The sequence below is a fragment of the Lonchura striata genome, chromosome 14, assembly GCF_046129695.1.
Source record: "Lonchura striata isolate bLonStr1 chromosome 14, bLonStr1.mat, whole genome shotgun sequence".
Taxonomy (NCBI): domain Eukaryota; kingdom Metazoa; phylum Chordata; class Aves; order Passeriformes; family Estrildidae; genus Lonchura; species Lonchura striata.
In genome coordinates this window covers 11326508-11347673 of record NC_134616.1, presented here as the reverse complement: position 1 = coordinate 11347673, position 21166 = coordinate 11326508, and the positions used below count along the sequence as shown (strand labels likewise).

The window sequence follows — 21166 nt, the reverse complement described above, 5'->3', positions numbered from 1 at the left end:
GCTGCAATGTACTGGCCATGCTTACTCTTCTGGGTGCATAAAAAGCAGGTTGGCTAACACTGTTTCTGGACAAGGCTGCTGTGGTTCTGAACTAAGTGGACACAGCATTACTGGTAGTTGACTGGAAAGCTCTTATTTTGATAAATGCTTCAGCCCATTTCCTAATTAGTTTTGCAAAATAGGTTGATGTAGATTATCATCTCTTCTTATACTTACTTATACTCTTCTTAAATTTTTGTACAGTATAAAACTAGATAATAAAAGAAGTTTGGTTCACTTTAAAGGCCAAATCTTCTGCTCTTAACAAAGTGCCTGTGTAACAGACCCTTTTTGATTCACACCAGTGGGTGACAATAAAAATGCCTTGAATGCAAGTTTTAGTCATGCTTCTATGTTAATTCAATGACAACAATTTTTGTATAAAGGGGTCCAAAGGTGACAAAGAAAACTCTATTATAAATTCTAGGCTATTTCTTCTTTTTCTGCTTCTTGTTTCTCATCATTTTCAGGTGTTGCAGGAGCTGCTGTTTCATCAACATTTGGGTATTCATTTGTTGCATTGCTCGATGGAACTGTGGTCACAGGAATGTTTTCTTCATTGGGTACCTGAACATAGTCTGCATTGGATTGTTTCTGAACCATTTCTCTGCAGAAAGACAGGATTAGGATTGTGATCTCACATGCTGAAATCCCATGTACACTAGAGTATTTCAAAATAATGGATCTTTGTATTTGCTATCTGAACAGTAACCCCCATGTTACGATAATTGTTTCAAGATTGTGTGAAAAGGTTACAACACCATGGTACTGAGACAGAAAGAGTGACAGCTAGAAAGACATATGCATTGCTGGTTTAAACAATTCCATTAGAGTAAAATGGATTTTAGTATGTTTAAATGTTATGCCAAGAAAGTGGAAAGGGAAACTGAGTACTGGCAGCATCTGAGGAGTGATAGCAAAACTTGCTGCTTCATGTGAGCTTTCTGGGAAATTCCATGTAGATCTGAATTACATGAAAAATAGATTTCAGTCAGAAAAGAATTATGAAAAGACTAAAATCTGGAAAGGTAATATAAAATATATTTAGTATTTTAAAAAATATGGAAATATAGGAAAATATTTTATTAATAATTAATTTACTATTAATAATAATTAATTCATTTTATCTTATCAAAACGATAATAAACCAACTCCCACTACTGAGACACTTTCACATGGTAAAAAATATCAGATGCTAGTGGATTAATTCAATGCAGTCAGATTTATTAGGATCCAAGTACAAAACTAGGTGTTAATGCTACATCAGTTGAAAGCAGAAATCAGGTGCATGAGTGACTGATCACTGGTCTGGGTTAGCAGAATTCCATATTAGGAAGTCTTAAACCTGTGCTACAGGGAAGTCACAGGGTTTTTTTCTGACCTCAGCTATATGCAGTTATTTAGCATTTTACATCAATGGGCTGAATACAGTCTGTATAGTGCATGAGTTTATCCCTATTCTGAAGATTTGGCAATTTAAGGGAAAAATGGGCAACCAAAGCACAGAGAAGAAACCATCTCCAGGGCAGGATCAAAATGGACATTCTGGGCTCCATTCTGTTTTCTAAACCTTGTGTTTCCTGCAATCTGAGATGCCTGGGAGTTTCCCAAGTGTGTGTCCTGTAATTTCAGATAGCACTGACATGAGTCCTCTGTGTTTAAATATCAGTACACTTCCTGAGGTGACCCTTAGTTGCTCTTTCTTTTTTTACTTCCTCCACCTGCTTTTAACAGACCCCATTAACTTTAAATCTAAAGAGCTGTTTTTATAACTTGCCACTTTAGTTTGTATTGTTCAAAAACATTTACTTCACTGTTTCAGATACTGCCAAGTGGTAGCTGCCTGTTAAAATAGGGAAGAGGGCAATGGCACCTTCTGTTAAAAGAGCAACAGGTAAAAAGTCCCCCAAAAGCAGATGTTAACTCTGGAAGTTTCCTCAAAACTTGTGTTATGCATTTTGCTTTAGTTCTGGATTAGCAGCAGTGCTTTACAGAAATACTTGTCTTAAAATGAAGTAAACAGAAATTCTTACTGCATCTCATTATTTGGTGACTTCCTATTTTTTGCCTTCTTGGTTAAGACCCAGACGATAATGCAGATTATAGCAGCTGCCAGAATTGCCCCAATCAGTGCTCCAGCAACAATACCACCATCTGAATCTGCAAAGGAAAGAAAAAGATTTCTTGACTTTTAAAGAAGTAGTAATATAGCTAAATCCCATGGAAATTTAGTGCAGGAGCCTTTAGCAGAGAGAAGGGATTGGATTCAAAGAACTCTTTGCAGGAGGGTGGCAAAGAAGCTCCAGGAAAGTGAGAGCTCTGTGCTTAGGTGGTCTTTGCTGCCTCTTTCTCTCCCTATCCCAACAAACTGCCTGTTTATGCCAGGCTAAGGGAATCATTGGGCTGTAATACTGACAAGAGGGAAAAGCCTTTGCTTTTCAATCATTGCAAACACATCCTGAAATCCAGGTTGCCTTTAGTTTTGTCTTTCAGCTAGTGGTCACATCTACAGTGCCCCAGTCCTTGTACTACCACGTTTCACTGATGGTTGTAATTTCTGGGGAGGGGAGACCTCAGTGAGATTGTTGGTTGGAAGAAACTGTTCAGAACTCCTTGTCCGTCTGTTCTCAGTAAAGACTCTGCAGTCAGAACCAGATCCAGCTCCTGCCCTTTGCAGGAAATCAAGGTGGGGATGTTAAATCAGTTTTCTAGGTCATTTAAAGTCTAGGCAGGCTTGCATGAAAACTCCAGAACTCTCAAAATCCTGTTCTGTTCTTACTTGAAAAAAAAAAACCAAATCTAAGCTTCAAAATTGTTAAAGAATTTTCCTGCAAGCTGTGTATGTCCTCCATCGAAGATGTGATGGCATTAATGTATTTTACTTACATTTTGCTGTTAGGTCAAGCTCACAGGTGCTGTTCCCCAGGAGGTTGCTGGCTATGCACCGATAGTAGCCAGTTTCAAAGGTGGTGAGGTTGCCAATGTAAAGGATGCCAGAGTTTGGATCTGTGACAAGTGAGGAGCAGGTACACATTATTTGTATTCTGTAGAGGCAAACAGTTCTCTGTAGTGGCTAACACAGAGCTATTCAGATATTAGAAGAAGAGTTCACCAATTATTGATTTATTTGTGTGGGTTTTTTATATTCTTTAAAATAAAATATTTACCTTCCTTGAAAATTGCTCCAGTAAATTCTCTAGGCGTGTATTAGAAACCCCTACTCTGCCAACCAGTCTGGTTGATGTTTTACCCACACTGATACTATGGTTGTCTGTGTGATTCCACAAATGAAAATGTAACAGGTCCAGAAAATTTCTGGGAGGGAAGGATGTGCTATTACTTTAATGACAAATTGATTCAACTTAAATTCACTCAAAATTTCAAGGGAAGAGAGGTGTAAAGACATAAATATTTCTCTCATTTTAACAATTTAAAGACATCGACAGGACTTCAACTTTTTTTTTTTTAATATATATTAACATCCTGTGGTTTTGACAGCTGTCAGTTGTTCTGAATAAGTAAAAATATGATTCTGTGACATTGACTATTGAAGGAGGAGGATTGATTTTAATTAGCCTATGTGATACACAGCATTTGAAATGCTGGAATTTCAGATCCTGAGCATGGAATGTTAGTCCTGTAGTTACATACCAAGTTGTTCTGTCACAGGCCTGAGGGTGTTCCCATCGACTTTGTACCAGCGGTAGGTGGGGCGAGGCAATCCCTCTTCACAGTTGCATAGGAGGTAGATCAGATGGCCTTTTTCAGGGGTTCCTTCTACTTTGCAGAAAGGTTTTGATGGTTTGACTGTAAAATAAGAACAGACACAATCAGGAGTGCACACCTGGGCTGCAAACATCCACCTCAAGTTCTGGTACTGTGCTGCTCTGAGCAAAGACCTGAGTCCCATCTACAGGTTTCTATCTAAGAGCAGAGTCTCATTTATGGAACTGATCAAAGCCTCTCCAGTAAAAAACTGAGTAATAGTAAATATATGCACATGGCCTAGGATACAGTTTTATTATCTTCCATTTGCATATTAATTGTTAGGGAGGTGTTGAGACTACAACTATCAATTATTATTGTAATGGGCCACTCCCTATTCACCATACACCGTTCTGCCACATAGCAGCATCATTTTCTTTAGAGACATGGCAGGAGCTTTTCCACAGAGAGGGAGAGGATCAAGGCCCAATTCTTTCAGTATATTAACAGTTGTGAAGGAAATAAATCAAAACAGCTATAGTTCTGTTAAAAAAAGTATCTGTTTTTTATATAATGTCCTCATTTTGCAGAAAAGGGAAGATTCTGTCTTCACTTACACCACTGTTTTTCATTTCCTACCTCCAGATATGCTTTTGTGATTCTTTAGAGCCCTGTCAAGGGAAACCACCAGCAATGAACATAGCCTAAACCAACAACTTTTCCTGGTTTTCATGTAAAAAGTGAAATCTTTTACTCAACTGCTCCAAGATTTACTATTTATTTTGTGAATTTTAGATGATAATTATCAGTAGTACTTTGGTTTTTCAGGAAATCAGTTTACATATATCTTTTTCTTATCCCTAGAAGATAGGCAGGTGATGTTGGAATCACATTCCCATATGTCTGTGATTTGTCACTCTGATCAGGTATGAATTCTCATGATAAAAGGAATTATTATTATACAGAGTTAGTATAATCTTATTAAGAAATAAAATATCTCATTCCACTGCTTTTCATCCTTTCTGTTTTGTCTGTTCATGGCTGAACTATTGCTTTCTTCTACACAAAACAAACTTTGTACTACTTTCATCCAACAATACTAAGTTTCTAGAGGTTTTGGGAATTGATGCGAGTCAGAACTCTTGGGCTGTGCTGATGCCTCTCCCTAGATTTATGCAAGTCACCATGATCAACATTAGGTAAAATTAGGGAAATTTTGGACTGTGCTGGGCTGCATATAATAGTTTCAGTGAAAAGTTGTCGCTCCCAGCTAAAATGGTGTTTTATTTTAACCAAAACTAGTATCGCTTTTTTTTTCCAGTTTGAAAAATGGAGTGAGGTTGGGTAATTCCAGCCACCCTCATAGCTGCTTACATAAGGGAAGGTTTTGAGAGCACAAAGTGACTCTGAAGGGCAGTGGTGGGAGAGATTTGATGCAGCTCAGGCAGAGGCAGCTGTGGCGTGGAAGCAGGTCTGCTGTGCTGGAAGCTAGAGGGCAGCCAGGCTCTGCCTGCCTCCAGAGCCCTTGCAAGCACCGCAGCAGTGACTGACTCAGGGAGCTTCCTCTGCAGCCTGGTATTCCCTCTGGCCCTACACATGTTGAGCTGTGAATTCAGCGTTTCATAATATGGGATGAAAAAGACAATACAGCACTAGAGAGGGGAGGCACTTACCCAGCACATTGACAATCACAGATTTTTGACTCTGTCCAGCATCACCCTGGGGGCTGAAAACCTCACAAGTGTAGGAACCAGTGTCTGAGGGCTGCATGTTGGAGATTGTTATTGATGCATTCCCTGGACTTGTTGAAGCTGTTACCCTATTCTTAAATGCTCCATAGGAGTAAGACTGGCCTCCTGAATAATAATAGATCTGTGATAAAGAAACAATTGTTAGTTTAATAACAAAAGATCTTCTCGCTGCTTTGTTTGGTACTCAGAATATCTGATTAAAACCAAGCAATGTCACTCCCTTTCTTGCCTCCTCTCCCAAGAAAGCAGAAATGAAAACATAGTACATTTGAATACCTACTTCTAAAGGTTCTTAAAAGACAAGATTTTCAGAAATTGTATTTTTAATTGTGTAATTGGCAGTAGCTAAGTCTTTGTGGATACCCTAAGCTCAGACTGATGCAATTGCAAAAACAAAAGCGAGACCACTGACCATCATGACAATTTTGTGAAAAAATGCTAAGTCGTGCACAGTGAATAATGATATTAAGTGAAGCACTGATCATTTGGGATAGCATTAATAAGCGGCTCAGTAGAAGATTGTGACAAGGATGGACCCGTCATTGGAAGAAGTGGGTGGCTGCAGAGCTTTCCAAATACAGAATCTGGCAAACAGAGGACTGAAACAAATTCACAAGACAAAGGTCTAAGCAAACAAGGCACCTGATCTGTTGGCAGTAAATTTGAAAGCCATGAGGATGCAGTACAACAACAGAGCAGAGTCATCACACATGCAATTAGAGCAGCCATGCTGTTGTTTGTGTCATCAGTTTTGGAGGCAGTGTCATGGACTGTCTTGGTTTTTTGAATTTGTATCAGGGAGGAAGTGAAAAATACCTGCTGGCCTCGCTGCTTGGGGGATTCCTATTTGGGATCAAGAAGTTCTCCTTTTACTAAATAGTAAAAAAATGATTTGCCAAATGATAGGCATAGTAAGGATGAAAGTTTTTAAGGAATGCAGCATTTCCTCCCAAAAAAAAATTGCTGATTTATCATTGACTGATTTCATTGACTTCAGTAGTATCAATTGCTCTTAGCAGCATTGTGGAATAGAAGTGGCCTCATAAGCCCAAAATTGTTGTCTGCTGCTGGAAAGGAGAGGTAGAATTGTATTCACTGCAGAGCCTGGATGGCAGTCTGAGCCTTGAGCCCTGAGTCTGTTTAGGAGCTGCAGATTCTCATCTGCTCTGGGTAATATAGCAGTTCTCAAGGAATGCCTGCCCTCTGTCCACTCTAACTCTGCTCTGAAACCAAAATCTGAAAGAACAAAGATGTAGAAAACTATGATTCTTGAATTGTTTTTCTGAGGTGCTAATGACAGTGTTGTAGGAAAGTGACAGCATTTGGGTAGGCAATATGTTCCCCCAGCGTCTGCATACACACATTAGGCAAAGTGAGCAGTTCAGCACACTAGTCATTTCTCTAAACTGGTGAAAGGTGTCCATATAGAATTACAGGTTGTGACCCATGTAGATCTAACATTGTTCCTACTGGCAGTATTCCAGAATCATCAGCAAAGTTGAAGTAACAGCGTGTTTTTTAATGGAAATATTGGGAAAATGCTTGTAGGAAAGTTTCACAGACTCCTCTTCCCAGGCCATTCTCACTTGACTAGTATCAAAATTTCCTTTTGGTCAAAGTTCCCTGACTTTTAGGGATACAGCAGATCCCCAGGTGAGAAGTACAACTTGCTTTACTTTGCAGATCAACTGATTGCATTTTGAATTAAGAATATTAATTCTTAATTCTATTTATCCTCTCTGATATGGTGTTGACTGAAGTCTTTAAGGAATGTTATCTAAAAGCCTTTATTAGCTTAAAGCAAGGTACACTCCAAAACTGTCAGAACACAACTGGTTTATGCAAAGATATGGCTTTGAAATGAAGGTCAGAATCCAGCTTGCACAGCACCAGCAGCTCCAGGACTGCAGCTTGGCCCTATCTCAGGAGCAATTTTGCATACTCCTCAGCCAGACTTTATCTTTCCCTGCCCCAGGATTACAAACACCAGGTACAATTGATGCAGGGCTCTGAACACCAAAGCATTCCCAAGGTGTGGAACACTGCTGGTACAGTGGGGAAGCATAAGAGATACCAGGGTCAGCTTGATGACAGACCTGGTTAGAAAGTCAGCTGAAGCTGGATACTCCTTCCAGTTTCCATTGTGTGCATACACTACCATCGGTTTTAAAAGTGATTTTATGCTTTGCAAATGTCTAGAGCTGGAACTCTATTGCCAAACCAGAGTCTGGATGGACACACTGTATTCCCTGAGGAAAGAAAGTGTTCAAAATAGGGAGTTTGGTTTAAAAAAATCACTCATCAAAAAAGTTGTCTACCTGTAATTACAAAAACACACTGGCCACATTAGTCTCATTCTACATTTATCTGAGTGTGAGCAGTAGCAGACTAATATTTGTCACTGTTTCTTGCAAGAGTTTGAAGTTACAAGAACAGTGATTTCTGACTTCAGCCTCTTCTGAGGCTGATGTCCCTGGATAGCTCTCAGTAGTGATGGCCTGGATTTCCATCTCCTCTCCATCAACTACACTGTTGGAGCAGGGCAGTGAAAGGGGTTACATGAGCTCCTTACACTGAAGTTCTACAATGATTTAAATGAAGTTAAGTGTGTCTTGCTGCAGCAAGAGAAAAGTGGCAGGCTCATCATACCCTATTAAAGGCTTGGTTGTCGGAAAAAGGGGCTAAATTCTACTCAGTCTATGTGAGAGTAATTTGGGATTATGTGAGTAAAGAGTAGCAGAAGGGCTCCACTGAATGCTCATTTAGACACAGCCCATCTTCCTGGGAATAAGACTGGCACTGCACGTTGTAAATGTAGTCAGGACATGCCAGCAAACACTTTAGAGGAGCAAGTGCTCCTTGGTGTGTTTGATCTGGAGTCAGGGTGGATTACGTGCTCCAGTCCTCATACAATACACTGAAAAATGAATCCTATGTTCTCTCTTTCTGAGTCAGTGAATGTAGAGAAAATATTTTGTATACATTATTAAATCTGAGGCAGGTGCCAACACAGCAGAGACTCTTTCTTCTCTTCATAGAATCAGAGTCTTACTGGGTCATTTTTTGCCAGCCATGAATATAAAGGCAGTGAAACATTTACAGGCAATGTATTCAGTTCCTCTGCAGGCTCCTGCCTGCTCTCTGTTCTCTCCTGTTCCATGCTTATCTCCCTGGCTCTGGAGTTCATTGCCTGAAGGAAGGTGGTAAACACCAAAAAGGCTGACTAATGTTCTGATTAATTGCTGAGTGTATATCTTGTCCCAGAGGTATGATTGGATTGTGTACACAGGAAATTTCATTTAAGAGGAATATGTTTCAGTTAATTGGTTGTGAATTCATAGTCCATTTTAAACAATACATTCAAAATGGATATTTTAAACCCTGGTTCAAAGTGGGTTTATGCTGTCCTTGAAAAGCTGGTTTCTGGCTTTCAGAAAACTGATGCTTTGCAAAAGTGTTTGTTTCAATTCAAAAGTAAAAATATTGTTTCCTATTGAAGATATGGAAAACTTTTTGATTTTGGGCTACTGCCAGCTAATGTTTTCTCCTACGACACACATCATTGACTTTTCTTTGCATATTACCTAAAATGTGTGTATGGGAAAACTGTATATGTAGTCAATGGTAGACTTTTTCTGGAAACCTTTTTAATCTGGTGTGATAAATGTATTTAAAGTGCACCATCTTGAATGCAAAAAAATACAAAAGAAATCTGCTGTGCTCCCCTTCAGACAAAACCTTTTCATGTCCTCAAGCAAATCATGAGCAGCTCTAGTGAAGTTGATGATTTACCAGAGCAGAAACAAGATTGAGGGTGCATTAATGACTGTTACTCCTCCTTACCAGCTAGTTTGTTCAGGCAAGTCATTATATAATGGTGCCTTTTCACATTTCATGGAAGCAGCTCCCTGGGTGACTAATCAAACAACTGAGAGAAAAAGGAGTGGAGATTATCACTCCTAAAACTGTTTTCCCTAATAACTTCATAATCTGAGTCACTAGTTTCTGCTAAACAGCAAAGTTGCCCAAAGACATCTCTGACCTTAGAAAGGGCTGCAGTTTAGCTGGTTGTGGGCCAGGCAGTGCCTAGAGCTGCTGTCTCCAGCCATCCTTCCAGGCCTGAGGCTGTGCTGTGCTTACCCTTCATGTCCACAGGCAGTGTCTCCTGTGATGGTGGAGAATGAACTTGCCTGCAGAGGAAGCAGTCAGCAGAGCTGAGGCTGAGCTGAGGACTTCAAAGGCTGCCAGATGTTCAGCAATGTGAGGAACCCACCTAGAGGTTTTTGTTGTACAACTTCTGTAGAAAGATCTTCCTTAGGGTGTGAAGGGTATGTGTGAATAAGCAGGGAGGAAATGAGAAGAATCATGCCTCCCTCTGCTTCTCTTCTTCTTTTGACAGGACAAATATATACTAGAATTTGCGTAAATATGTGTCTTTCAGATGGCTTTGGATGGACTCCTTCATAATTTCCACGTCAATACTCCTCCCATCCGCATCTCCTGGAGTCACTGCACCACAATGCTGTACATGCCCAGTACTTATGGATATCAAAGTTATGAGATGCACTTGAAGAGGCATCACAAAGTGTCCTGCTTCATCTCCACAGAATCTCGACGTCCTGACTGGAGGACAGTTTCAGGACATGACCTCTTTTCCAATACCTGTCTTTCCTCCCCCAGCCTCTTCTCCCTTTCCCCCACCAGCACATGTAAAGCTCCAGGATCCTGTTGGATGACGTTTTTCTGATGGATTCAGTGTGTGACTCACAGTCTTTGCCTGGAGAGCTGGAAAGCTCCAGCATCCTGAGGGCCTTGTCACTGGTTGTCATTTTCTGTTTGACATTTCTCAAGCTACTAGAAAATGGAGGATATTAATGACTTTACTGGTTTGAGATTGTGATCTCTTTTTGAATTCTGAGGACAGACAGAATTTGTAAAATAACAAGGGGAAAAAATGTTCATCACTTCCTTAAGCATCTTACCATTTAATGAAAGAACAAATGCCACACAGAGTGTTAATGAAGGCCCAAAGCTCAGATTCTGAACTAAGAAAGCAAATGTTCACACATGTGTTGGTTTCTTTGACACATGTCGCATGACTGAGTCTGGGCCCAAATCCCTTATTTCATCCACAGCTTCTTTTCACACATTTTTGTCAAAACTCTGATCTGCCAGAAGGTAGCAGGGATATTATAGGGATATCCCTTACTGGGCTTTTTGCACTGGGAATTGAAGATATGAACAATGACAAGAAGTGTCTTGTCACAATAGTGCATTGGTAGAAGAAGAAAGGGAGGGAGTCAGAAGCCTTTAGAGGATTAATCATTCAGCAGCTTTAACTGATGCAAATATACTGAAGGAGCAGCTCTTTCATGTTCTCACAGTATCATTCCTGTGGCTGAACTATTAGTGAACAATTCCCATCAAGAACAAATGTGTTTTCCTAGTGCATTTGGTGTAACTGCTCTTCAGCAGTTATTATTAGATGTCAGTTTACATTGGCTGTACCCTGTACCTCCTGGTGAGTTAGGAACCCTGCTGCAGTCAGAGAGTTTGGGGTGGATTATGGCTGGAACGCTGAGCTGACAGCTGAGAGGAAGCTGGTTCAGCTCAGTGTCCTCAGTATCCATCGCATCTCAGAATAGTTTTATATTCTAGAAAGGAGATCCAGGATGATTTTTTTTTTTTTCTATGTAAATATGTAGCCCCAAGTTTGGGCTGTCCAGTCTTGCTCACATTCAGCCCAGAGGCTCCTTGTGGGTGCACACACCCTTCAGATACCCTTTGGGTAGAATATTCCTGAAGGTGCAAGTTCAGCCACCTAGAATTTCCCAACACAACAGCTACATCCCAAAATAATTTGACATAGAAAAATGCAATAAAAAATAGGGTGAGTTAAAAATTCTGGATAATGCATCAGATTTAACTTATTTCAGTCATGTGCTGGTTTTGAGATTTCAATACAGAATATGAAAACAGGTTTCACAGTAGCATAAATGTAGTAGAAGCTATTTTGCTCTGTTTCCCCCTTAAGATTATGGGGGTTGTTTTCTTACCTTGTATCTCCAGCTACATCTTCCCCGTGCATCTGTCACATACACCGTCTTTTGACAAAGACTGACTGACTTTTCATCCATACTCAGAATACCATGGCACGGGTAATGCTGTATTTGAGCAAAAATGTGCTGATCTGAGAGTTAAATGAGACTTTCAATGTTCCCCCAAAATTAAAGAGCCATTTCTCCACACAGCTCCCCACCTACCATCCATGCTGATCACGAGGGCAGAGTGCCTCATGTTCAGTGTTTTGTGCAGAAAGTATCTCAGGCCTTGTCAACCAGAGGATGAAACAAGCTTATTCCTAAGTGCTACCTAAAATTAGGCAAACTAAGATTAAAATCTAATGTCTGCTCCAAACACCCCAGTTGCAACCTGATTATTTTCTTCTTGTCTGCACTTCCCTTTGTGATAACCACAGGCAGTCCCCCATAGTCCCACTGACATCCAGAGTCACTCCAACAGCAGTGGCATGACAACAGCAGCTCCATTCCTCTGCTTCCCATGAAGCTGATCCTTACAGTGCCTGCTCTGTCATCTAAATTACTAGATTTTAGGACATAACATATAAAAAACAGAGGCCATAGGTAGCCCTTTACTTTACACTGCCACTTACAGTACAGGTTTTGCAGTGTTTTGAGATCCATAAGCTGAGGTGCAGTCCTGGCTGGAATGAAATCAATCATCTAAGTGCTAGATAAAACTCAGTTTTAAAAAAACAGCTCTAGGCAAAAAGAAATGCTTATGGATGAGAGAGGCCCTTTTCAAGAAGGTTTCCTGTACTGCCTCAGGAGGTGCTTCACACAGGCTCATCTTTCTCATGGGCTGGAATGGGCTGCTCTGCTCCCAGGCTGGTGTCCCCTGCAGCACTGACAGCCTCTGCAGCACAGGATCTCGGGTGTCTTATGGCTGAAAGTGTGTGAAGGTGTTCCCTGAACTGCTCAGACTACATGGAGGGGAATTTGTTCTTTCAGAAGCTAATATGGAATCTCCACACATACAGGGCTGGCTGGCCTCTGGCTCTCACCTGGGGTTGTGGTAGCAGATTTCTCTCTCAGGATTTTTCATAGAGGTGCACAGAGAGACAGAAAGAGAAAACAATTTCTATTTCTGCTCTTTGTTTTTCTCATGTGGATTGTGTTTGGAGAATTGTTTACCTGGAGTGAGTGCTTGATTGGATTCTGGTGAGGATTGTTTGAGCCTGTGGCCAATCCAACCCACCTGGGTCTGAACTCTCAAGAGGGTCATGAGTTGTGTTAGAGTTAGAACAAGTAGGTTTGTAGTTTTTGGTATCTTCCTTTACATAGTATATGAATGTATTTTAGCATAATTACAATAAAGAAATAATTCAGCCTTCTGAATTGAGTCAGATATCCTCATCTCTTCCCATCGGGTTTGCTTGCATTTACAACATGGGGTAGCCCAGTGGCCACGGCTGTGCCTTGCTTTGTGTTGGGACTACTGACAATCTGAATTTGGGGTGTCAGGGTGGAAGGAGTTGACACAGCTGTGCTCAGATCACTCTGCTTGCCTCTTTCTCTCCTTGTCCCCTGACCAATGTGCCACGAGCTTGCTTTTTTTGGAGAAGATTTTCATAAGAAGTCTATCAATAATTCTGTTTTGCCTAAAAGTAACAGGCCTCCATGACCTTTACTCATATAATGAATTCAAAATTTCAATCAAGAATGCTGCCCTGGGCACATCTTGGTTAGCCAGGTAGTGTCCCTGATCATTTCATTGACTTTAGCTGTGGGTGGCCTGGGCTGGAGGCTCCAGGTGTGGCTCAGGTTAGGTTCAGGAGTTGTATTTAGCTTTGCAAGGCTGCAGCCTAGCCTTGTGAAGAGTCAACAGAGGCTTCAGCTCTCAAACATTTACTTAGGTGCTTTGCACTGGGGCCAGCTGAGTGACTCAGAGCACGAAATGAAGCACAGATGTAGGTCTTAGCAGGAGCTGAGACTTCACCTGATGAACCAGGCCAGGCTGTGGTGTACCCTGGGTGAGCAGAGTAGTGTTAGCCTCAGTTTGTCGAGATGTAAAATAGACATCACTCAGTTGTGGAAAGTTCTCAAGATCCTTGCCTGGGAGTTTTTATTTAAAACTAAAATTCAGCATTAAAGGGCACATTGCTAAGGGCTAAATGGCAAAAATAAAAAGTTAAAAATATGTATGACATCCTAATTTCCATGATTTTATACTTACATTATTAAGTTCAAGTGAGGGGAAATTACTTCTACTAGAGAAACTTCTAGGAAAAGAGCAGAGTTAGGCTCAATTAGAAAAAAAAGTTTATATTCACCCACTAAAAGCTGTGCTGTCTTCAAAAGAGTGCTGTGAACACCTGGCTCTGTTTGCTTGCTCCCTTTTCACTGTGAGCAGCCTGGCTGTGGTGTCTCCTCCTTGCCCAGGGTGTAAGTGCCATGGTCGGGGCTGTGGCAGCCCCAGGGAGGGTGGCCAAGGCAGGACAGGGCAGGAAAACACCACAACAAGCAGAAAAAATGAAAACCAACCTCACAAGACTGTGCTGGGAGGCAGATCTGCATCAGTAGCAGGCTGCAAAGTAATGAAAGAACAGCCTGCCTTTGGGGCAAGGTAAAATCTGCTGCTGAATACTCACAATACATTAAATTTACACTGGAACTAGTCCTGATCCTGGCCTTACTGATTTCACTCCAGCCAGGACTGTACCTCAGCTTATGGATCTCAAAACACTGCAAAATCTGTACTGTAAGTGGCAGTGTAAAGTAAAGGGTTACCCTGGCCTCTGCTTTTTATATATTATGTCCTAAAATCTAGTAATTTAACCTTCCCATTCCTTAATGCTTAAAGCCAAAAGCTTCTTAATGGTATAAATTTGTCTTAATTATATATAATATTTATAAATGTATATAATGTTTATAGCTTGTTCTGTTACTTGTTGCCATTGTGGAGAGAAAGGGCCATGTTATCAATTGTTTAAATAAACAATATTTATTAAAATCAATATTTTTTTCCACACATATTTGTTATAGAGAATATCTCCTCTGCTTAATCTTATTATTTTGAGTATAGTGCCCATGTGAATAACATGGTCATTGAGACATCTAGCATTCAGTAAGATGTCAGTATTATTTTAAAATTTATTAAGTTGTCAGGATGACTTTAAAATTTAGTAGATAGAAGAATATATATTTTATGTAATTTTTTACAAAACTTCTAAGTCTCCTGTCTTCAAAATATTTGGCCGAATTTTCTAATATTTAAATATGGAATTTGAAAATGCTATCCAATTAGTTGCTGAAAAAATGGCAAATTTTTAGTAGAGCCAGAATTTTCAACAAAATTTTCAGGGCAAATATATGCTATTTGTAAGGAAGTGTTTGGTAATTTGTTATGGATCTGTTAGAAGAATCTAAGTATCTCATAAAATTAAATAATTTTATTCCAGTTAAAATTCAAGCTATTGTTCTGGTATTCAGTAAGATATGGTGCCAGTCTTTCCAATATAGTTGGGTTTGTCATCTTACCAGCATATTAAATATATTTTTGAATTCATATTAGTATTGTTTTACCTAAACAATGAAAGCCAAAGCTGGCAACCTCCTCCGTTTTCATGCATTTGTTCCCTACTTGGAACAAAATGTGAAACTTAATTCAGCAATGTGCCAAGCCACCAGGGCAGAGCCAGGTTTGTAGAGAGATTATCTTTTTGTTTAAACTTGTGGGAGAAAAACATGTGGGCTTTCAGGCTCCCAATCCTTTCTGAAATGCAGAAGAGTCATCAGCAATAGAAATACCAGCCTCATTCAGAGGGAGGGTGAAAATCCAACTTTATGTTCAGCTGTGTTGTGTGATTTCTTAAATCATATTTTCCACAAGCAATCACAAGCCTTTCTTCCCAGTGTTTGCATTAACACCATTGATTTTATTGTGAATAGGTTCAAAACAGTAAGGAATTGCCAGGTGGTGGTAAAAGGGTACAGGGTCAAGTAATACAAGACTGAATTAAAACATTGCTGGAAGCATTTTAAAAAGAGCAGTGCCCCAGTCCTGCACCCTCCAGGGACAGCAGCAGGTTCCAGGGAGCAAAGGGAACCCTCTGAGCCCCCCAGCCCAGGAGAACTGGAGCTGCAGGGAGAGGAGATCCTGCCTTGGTGTTCAAGGAGAAGGGGATTAGCACTAACCATGGCCTTTCCAGACTGAACTGACTTTATGTAATGAAAATGCAAATCACCCATCACAAATGCAGCCATTGCAAATGTGTGAATTTGCTGTAAAATTACTTTCAGATGGGGGAATCCAGCTGCAATTTTCCCCAGCAGTGTTTCTCATGGACCTTATAGGCACAGCTTTCCCTGTGCTTGTGCTGAGAGCTGCAGAAGCCAGGAGGGAGCACTGGAGGGATTGAGCCATTACGTTTCCCTGACATCTGGTAGTTTGGCATGGGTTAGGTCTTGTTGAGTGTATTCTGAACTACCCACAGTATTTTATGATTGTAATTTTCAGGGGATATTTTTCTTATAATTAGACACAGTTTACAAATGGTTTTCCCTTCCTGTATCTCTTGAAACTGTGTGATTCTCCCTCTAAAATAGTTATAACTGCAATCTAGTTATTTCTCTTGATTGTGACCAGAAAAATGTATGGCATTTAATGTGTTACAATATGGAAAATCTGATGCAAGTAGAACAGAAAGACTCTAACCAAACATAGAGAAGATGAGCTTCATCCTGTTAGTGCTGTACTTCCCATCTGAACAAGCAATTATAATTTAAGATGTAACATACTGGATCAAAATTATAATATATTGTACTAGATACAACTTAGGAAACCTGTAGCTACCACCCTTTCAGGAATAATTCTTCATTTAATAAATGAGTTTTAACTTGAGGAAAGCAAACAATGAGTAACAACTAGTCAACTACATGATCAGGCGAGGTGTGCCTACATCAGTCTGGCATTCAGCTGGAGTCAGAATTTGGGATGGGCCCAGAGTTTGTACTTGGCATTGGTACAGGCTTTATCTGTGGCTGTGATATACTGCAGGTGAGTTAGCAGTTCTGTCTTAGGTTAAATTGCCATTTCTTACATTTTGGCCACTGCTGTTCAATGCCAAATAATTTACAACCTGCACATGCTACAAATTACAGGTTAATTCTACCGTAATTTATAGACCAAATGGAAGGTGCACCTGTATCAGCAATGGCAAGCCTCCTACTGAAATATTATTAGGAAATAATAATGAACAGGACAAAAATATCCTGATTGTGGACTGTGACACTCCTCCAAGTCAAATCTCTACATCAACTCTCAGCTGGAACACCAGGCAGGAGGGTTGAACTTCCAGAAAAGAAATGTTGGCAAAAGGATAAAAACAACGGGAAATTATTGTCCCACAAGCACAAGCCTGACACCAGGACACAGAAAAGGAATCTCAGTCATCTTTAAGGATTCAGCAACACTTCTAATTAGGATTTCTTTTTATAAAGGAATGTGTTACTGACAGCTCACCACCTGCCAGGACCAAGCTGATGGGAGCTATGTGTTATGCTGGGAATGAAATTCATGGATTCATTTCCCCACCAAAACATGAAACTAAGAGTTCTTGAAGTTTGGGCAGTAATGTGAGTACATATAGATAGATATACACCCCATCTCTGACCCCTTGCAGGCAAACCAGGCTGCTCTGCAAGGTCTTTACAGCCACATGAGAGGCTCAGGCTTAGACCAAGTCTGGTATTGGTGTCCTTCCCAATCCCATCCATGCTGACACTCCAGTCTACAACACAGTCTCATTTCCCCCAGAGTAGGAGATTGTTTGGCTCTGAAGCCTTTTGGGGTCTTGGGAAGGGCAGGGACCATTTGCTCTTGACCTGTATTTGTTCTGTTTCCACGGTGACAGCCATAGGATGCCGGGAAATATCAATACAAGTTTGCTGTGGCAAATTTCCTGCTATGACAACTTTCTGCAGAGTGCTGCCAACACTTGCTGCTCACTTTGTGCTCAGAGTCCACTGATAGGCACAGCACCTTTTACTGAGCTGCCAAAAGGCAACTGCAGTGCCTGAGTCAAGGAGCTCTCATTTGACCCTTAAATGGGGAACAACACATTGTCATAAGCAAGGGCGTCTCACCAGGAAAGCAGCTTTCACAATGGCAGGAAATATCTGCCAGACAAGAGAAAAGGGAGCTGGTCCAGGAGCTGCAGCCCTTGTGTGATTTTTAGACACCTGGTCTTTGCTTCACACTTCCTGTGTGACAGAGCAAGTTGTTTGAGCACATGAATCACTTTTGTACTTTCTCATCAGTTTGTGAACACATTCAGGCATGTCAGTGGGAATTAGGAGCCTAGATAATTTGTTCATCTGCCCCTAAATGTCACCACACCCCAGTCCTTAATCTCTAGGGTAGGAACCCCAACATTTCCTGGTCTGTAGTAAGGATAACCCCATGAAACATAACAAGACTCTTTGAGGACTTAAAGATATCTCAAATACAATTTCCAAGTAATAATAAATAAATGTCTTACGGTATGCAGCTGGCTCTCTTTGGCACTGTAAAAACTCCACTGAATAAAGAAATTTTCCAGGGGCCCATTACTGGTGTATGTGCAGAGGAGGGTTGCATTTGCACCTGTGGTGACATTCACTGTCTTCTCAGGGACGGTCACCACGACCCCGCTGGTGTGGCCTGTGGGCAGCAAATGTGGAGAGGAGAGGAGAGATCAGCTGGGGCTGGCCCTGGGAGCCCTGCAGGAATTAACTCACTGGGTTATTGAAGAAACTGTAGGACGTGTCTGGCTGTTCTCCTTTTCAGTACAGATTCCCTTTGGCTTTGTGTGGAAATTTCAGAGATAACAAGCTGGAACTGGGTAAAAGCTAGAAAGCAAATAAATCCCCCAGAATACTGGTGCCCTTACAACAAATAATATTCTTAAAAAGCAGAGTTCCTAAACCCATACTTGTTCTTATTGGCTGATACTCATCTTCTTACTAAGAGTCTGTGGTAAAACTCAACCTTTCTTCTGCACTCACAGTGCTCTCCTGTGCTTGCACTCTCAGTCACAGCTATGTCTACTCCTCTCTTACATCTTTCTTGTCCTTTTTGGTTTTTTTTTTTTTTTTTTGCAGTTATTTTGCTAGAATTCTGATCTCCTTCACTGTAGAGCATCATCACCTACAGTATTCTCACTTCACACACCCTTATGTTCTGACTGGGACTCTGTGGCACTGTTGGATCCCTCAGGCTGGCCCAGCAGCTTTTCTCTGCTTCTTTGCTAATTACTTTGTTTTGTTTAGGTTTCTAAGTTTTTGCCTCCAGAAGCTGGTGTGGTTTGGTTTTTTTGGGGTTTTTTGGAGGGGTTTTTTTGTGGGGGTTTTTTTTTTGGTTTTTTTTTTTTTTTTTTTTTTGGTTTGGTTTTGGTTTTGGTTTTTTTTTTCTCCAATGCCATTACATTGGAAAAATCAAACAAAACTCTTTGGAAGTGCTTTCACTGTGTGGGTTGCAGGGAGCTCTTTGGTATCTCCAGCAGCCCTTTCTGTTGTGCTCAGAGCAGAAAGGGAGCAAACACAACATGTGAGCCCTTCCCAAGACTCTGATCAGTCTTGACTACACAATCACAGTAATTAAAGGAATCAAGCACCACCTTACAGTATTTATCTGCTTCTATCTTCTGCGAATTAGCCATGATGACACATTACAGCAAAGATAGAGCTGTCAGAAAAATAGGTCTGAATTTCAGGGTTTTGGTAGGTCACTGAATCCAGTTTGGAAGTTAATGTCTAACGATTCTGACTGAGAATGTTTTTCTTTTGAATGGGATGGAAAACATTAAACATTTTGGAGCTTTCTCTGCAAAATAGGCAAGGTAAGAATTTAATGTTATAATCATTTTCATATGGGTTTACTGCATATATTAATGATTGAGACGAAGATGTATTTTTCTCAATGCAGGATCTATGCATCTTATGTTGGTGTGCTGCTTTTGAGAGTTAAGCAGAATCTGCAGTAATACTAAAGAGCATTTTGCTGAAATTAACAGCTCTGTGTGAGAAAACATTGTTTATAGAAAGAAACTATCTATTTTGTCTTTTTAAACTATGTAAATACTGTAAATTCATGAGTTAATACAGTATGCCAACCTTTCTGAACTGTTTTCCTTGTTTGATGGCTTTAACAGTAAAATCTCACTGCAAGGAGGAAAGGAATAATATATTTCCATATTGATGGTAGCTAGGATGAAAATTAATGGGTTTAAACTACAAGAAGTTTTATATTATATGTGAAGACATACAATATAGTGTCACAGGAATGGCTGGAGACTGACCTAAATGTGTCAAACCTGCCTTGGGGAAAGAGGGGATCCCAGGAATTGCTGCCTGTTCTGCTTGTCTTGTGAGTTCACAGCAGCTTAGTCCTTACTGAGATCTGATAGAAAAGCTGTGCCATATTCTTTTAGGTATCTCAGTTCACTGTTCTCAGCTTTAAGAATTAGTGTTGGCCAGAGGATGATTATTTCCTGGCACAGTTGATGTGTATTTATTTTCTGCTCTTTGCAGGATTAAAGGTACTCTCTTTCAACACAATGTTATTCTGCTGAAAACATCCATTTTCCAGTCATCTGCTCTGCATATTTACTTTATCATTCTCTGGTTTTAGAGTCAGGAGTACCACAGAGTTTGACTGTTAAAAGCCTTTCCAGAAGAAATTAATTTTAGCAAAAAATACTCCACAAAGCATTCTATTTTCCATAAAACTATATTTTGAAGAAATACATTTAATTGAAATAATCCTTACTCAAGTAAAAAGGCTGTTTAAACCAATGCTAATTGCAACATGGATCTTTTGACTGAGAGCAGAGTGAACTGGCCCTACAGAGCCTGTTTCCTCACCATGAATGTTAATGGCAGTTTCACTTTTCATTTATGGCTTCCAACCCCTAATCCCCTTTCCTACATACAGGCCTTTTGGTTTAAATTTTTGAAAGTGCACAAATAAGAAATAACACAGTGAAAACAGCTTGTGTGAACAGGACCATAACTTGTTAAAAATGGCTGATCCACTTCTTTACTCATCAATATCATAGTGAGGCTGTTTCCTTCCCACAGAGAAAGTCATTGCAGTGAATGAGGAATCTGCCACTCTCACTGAAGTCCTTTGCAGTTTTTAACACTCATTAAATAAATCCAAGTTTGCTGATCTTTTCTGAGCCACAACAGAAACCCCCAGTCAGTAGTGCCCTCCAACATGGGCACATTGCTAGTCTTAAATCCAGAACTTTCGAATTAGATGATATTGCTTTGAAAAGTATATATGGTACCACTTCTGAACTACTTTTCATATCTAAGGTAAAAATCTGTTGAGGGTATATGTGTGTGAGAGTTAGAACACTGAAGCTCCAGGAGAAGTTACTTAAAATATTTCTATAGCACCCAAATCAGATCATTCCATCTGGAAAAGATGTGGAAACAAGCTTTCATTTTCTGTAGTGGATACAGGGGCTGTTTATCTCCATGAAGCATTAAAATGATTGCTTCCGTATACATTAAAAGTAAAGCTTAGCACAATGAAATGCCCTTGAAATATGAATAATACATAGTTTTTACTATACCGTAAAATTCCTGGATTCACAAAATATT

General features: G+C 40.2%; 1 protein-coding gene across 1 annotated transcript; it reads right to left on the bottom strand.

The window, feature by feature from the left end:
- Positions 1-462: 462 nt before the first annotated feature.
- On the bottom strand, positions 463-19215 carry VSIG1 (V-set and immunoglobulin domain containing 1). The gene is made up of 8 exons (XM_031504768.2): positions 19179-19215; positions 18058-18218; positions 11552-11659; positions 5418-5616; positions 3691-3846; positions 2926-3045; positions 2073-2199; positions 463-646 (listed from the first exon to the last, which is right to left on the bottom strand). Exons 1-8 carry the CDS (start codon positions 19213-19215, stop codon positions 463-465), a joined length of 1092 nt encoding a protein of 363 aa, XP_031360628.2.
- Positions 19216-21166: the final 1951 nt, after the last annotated feature.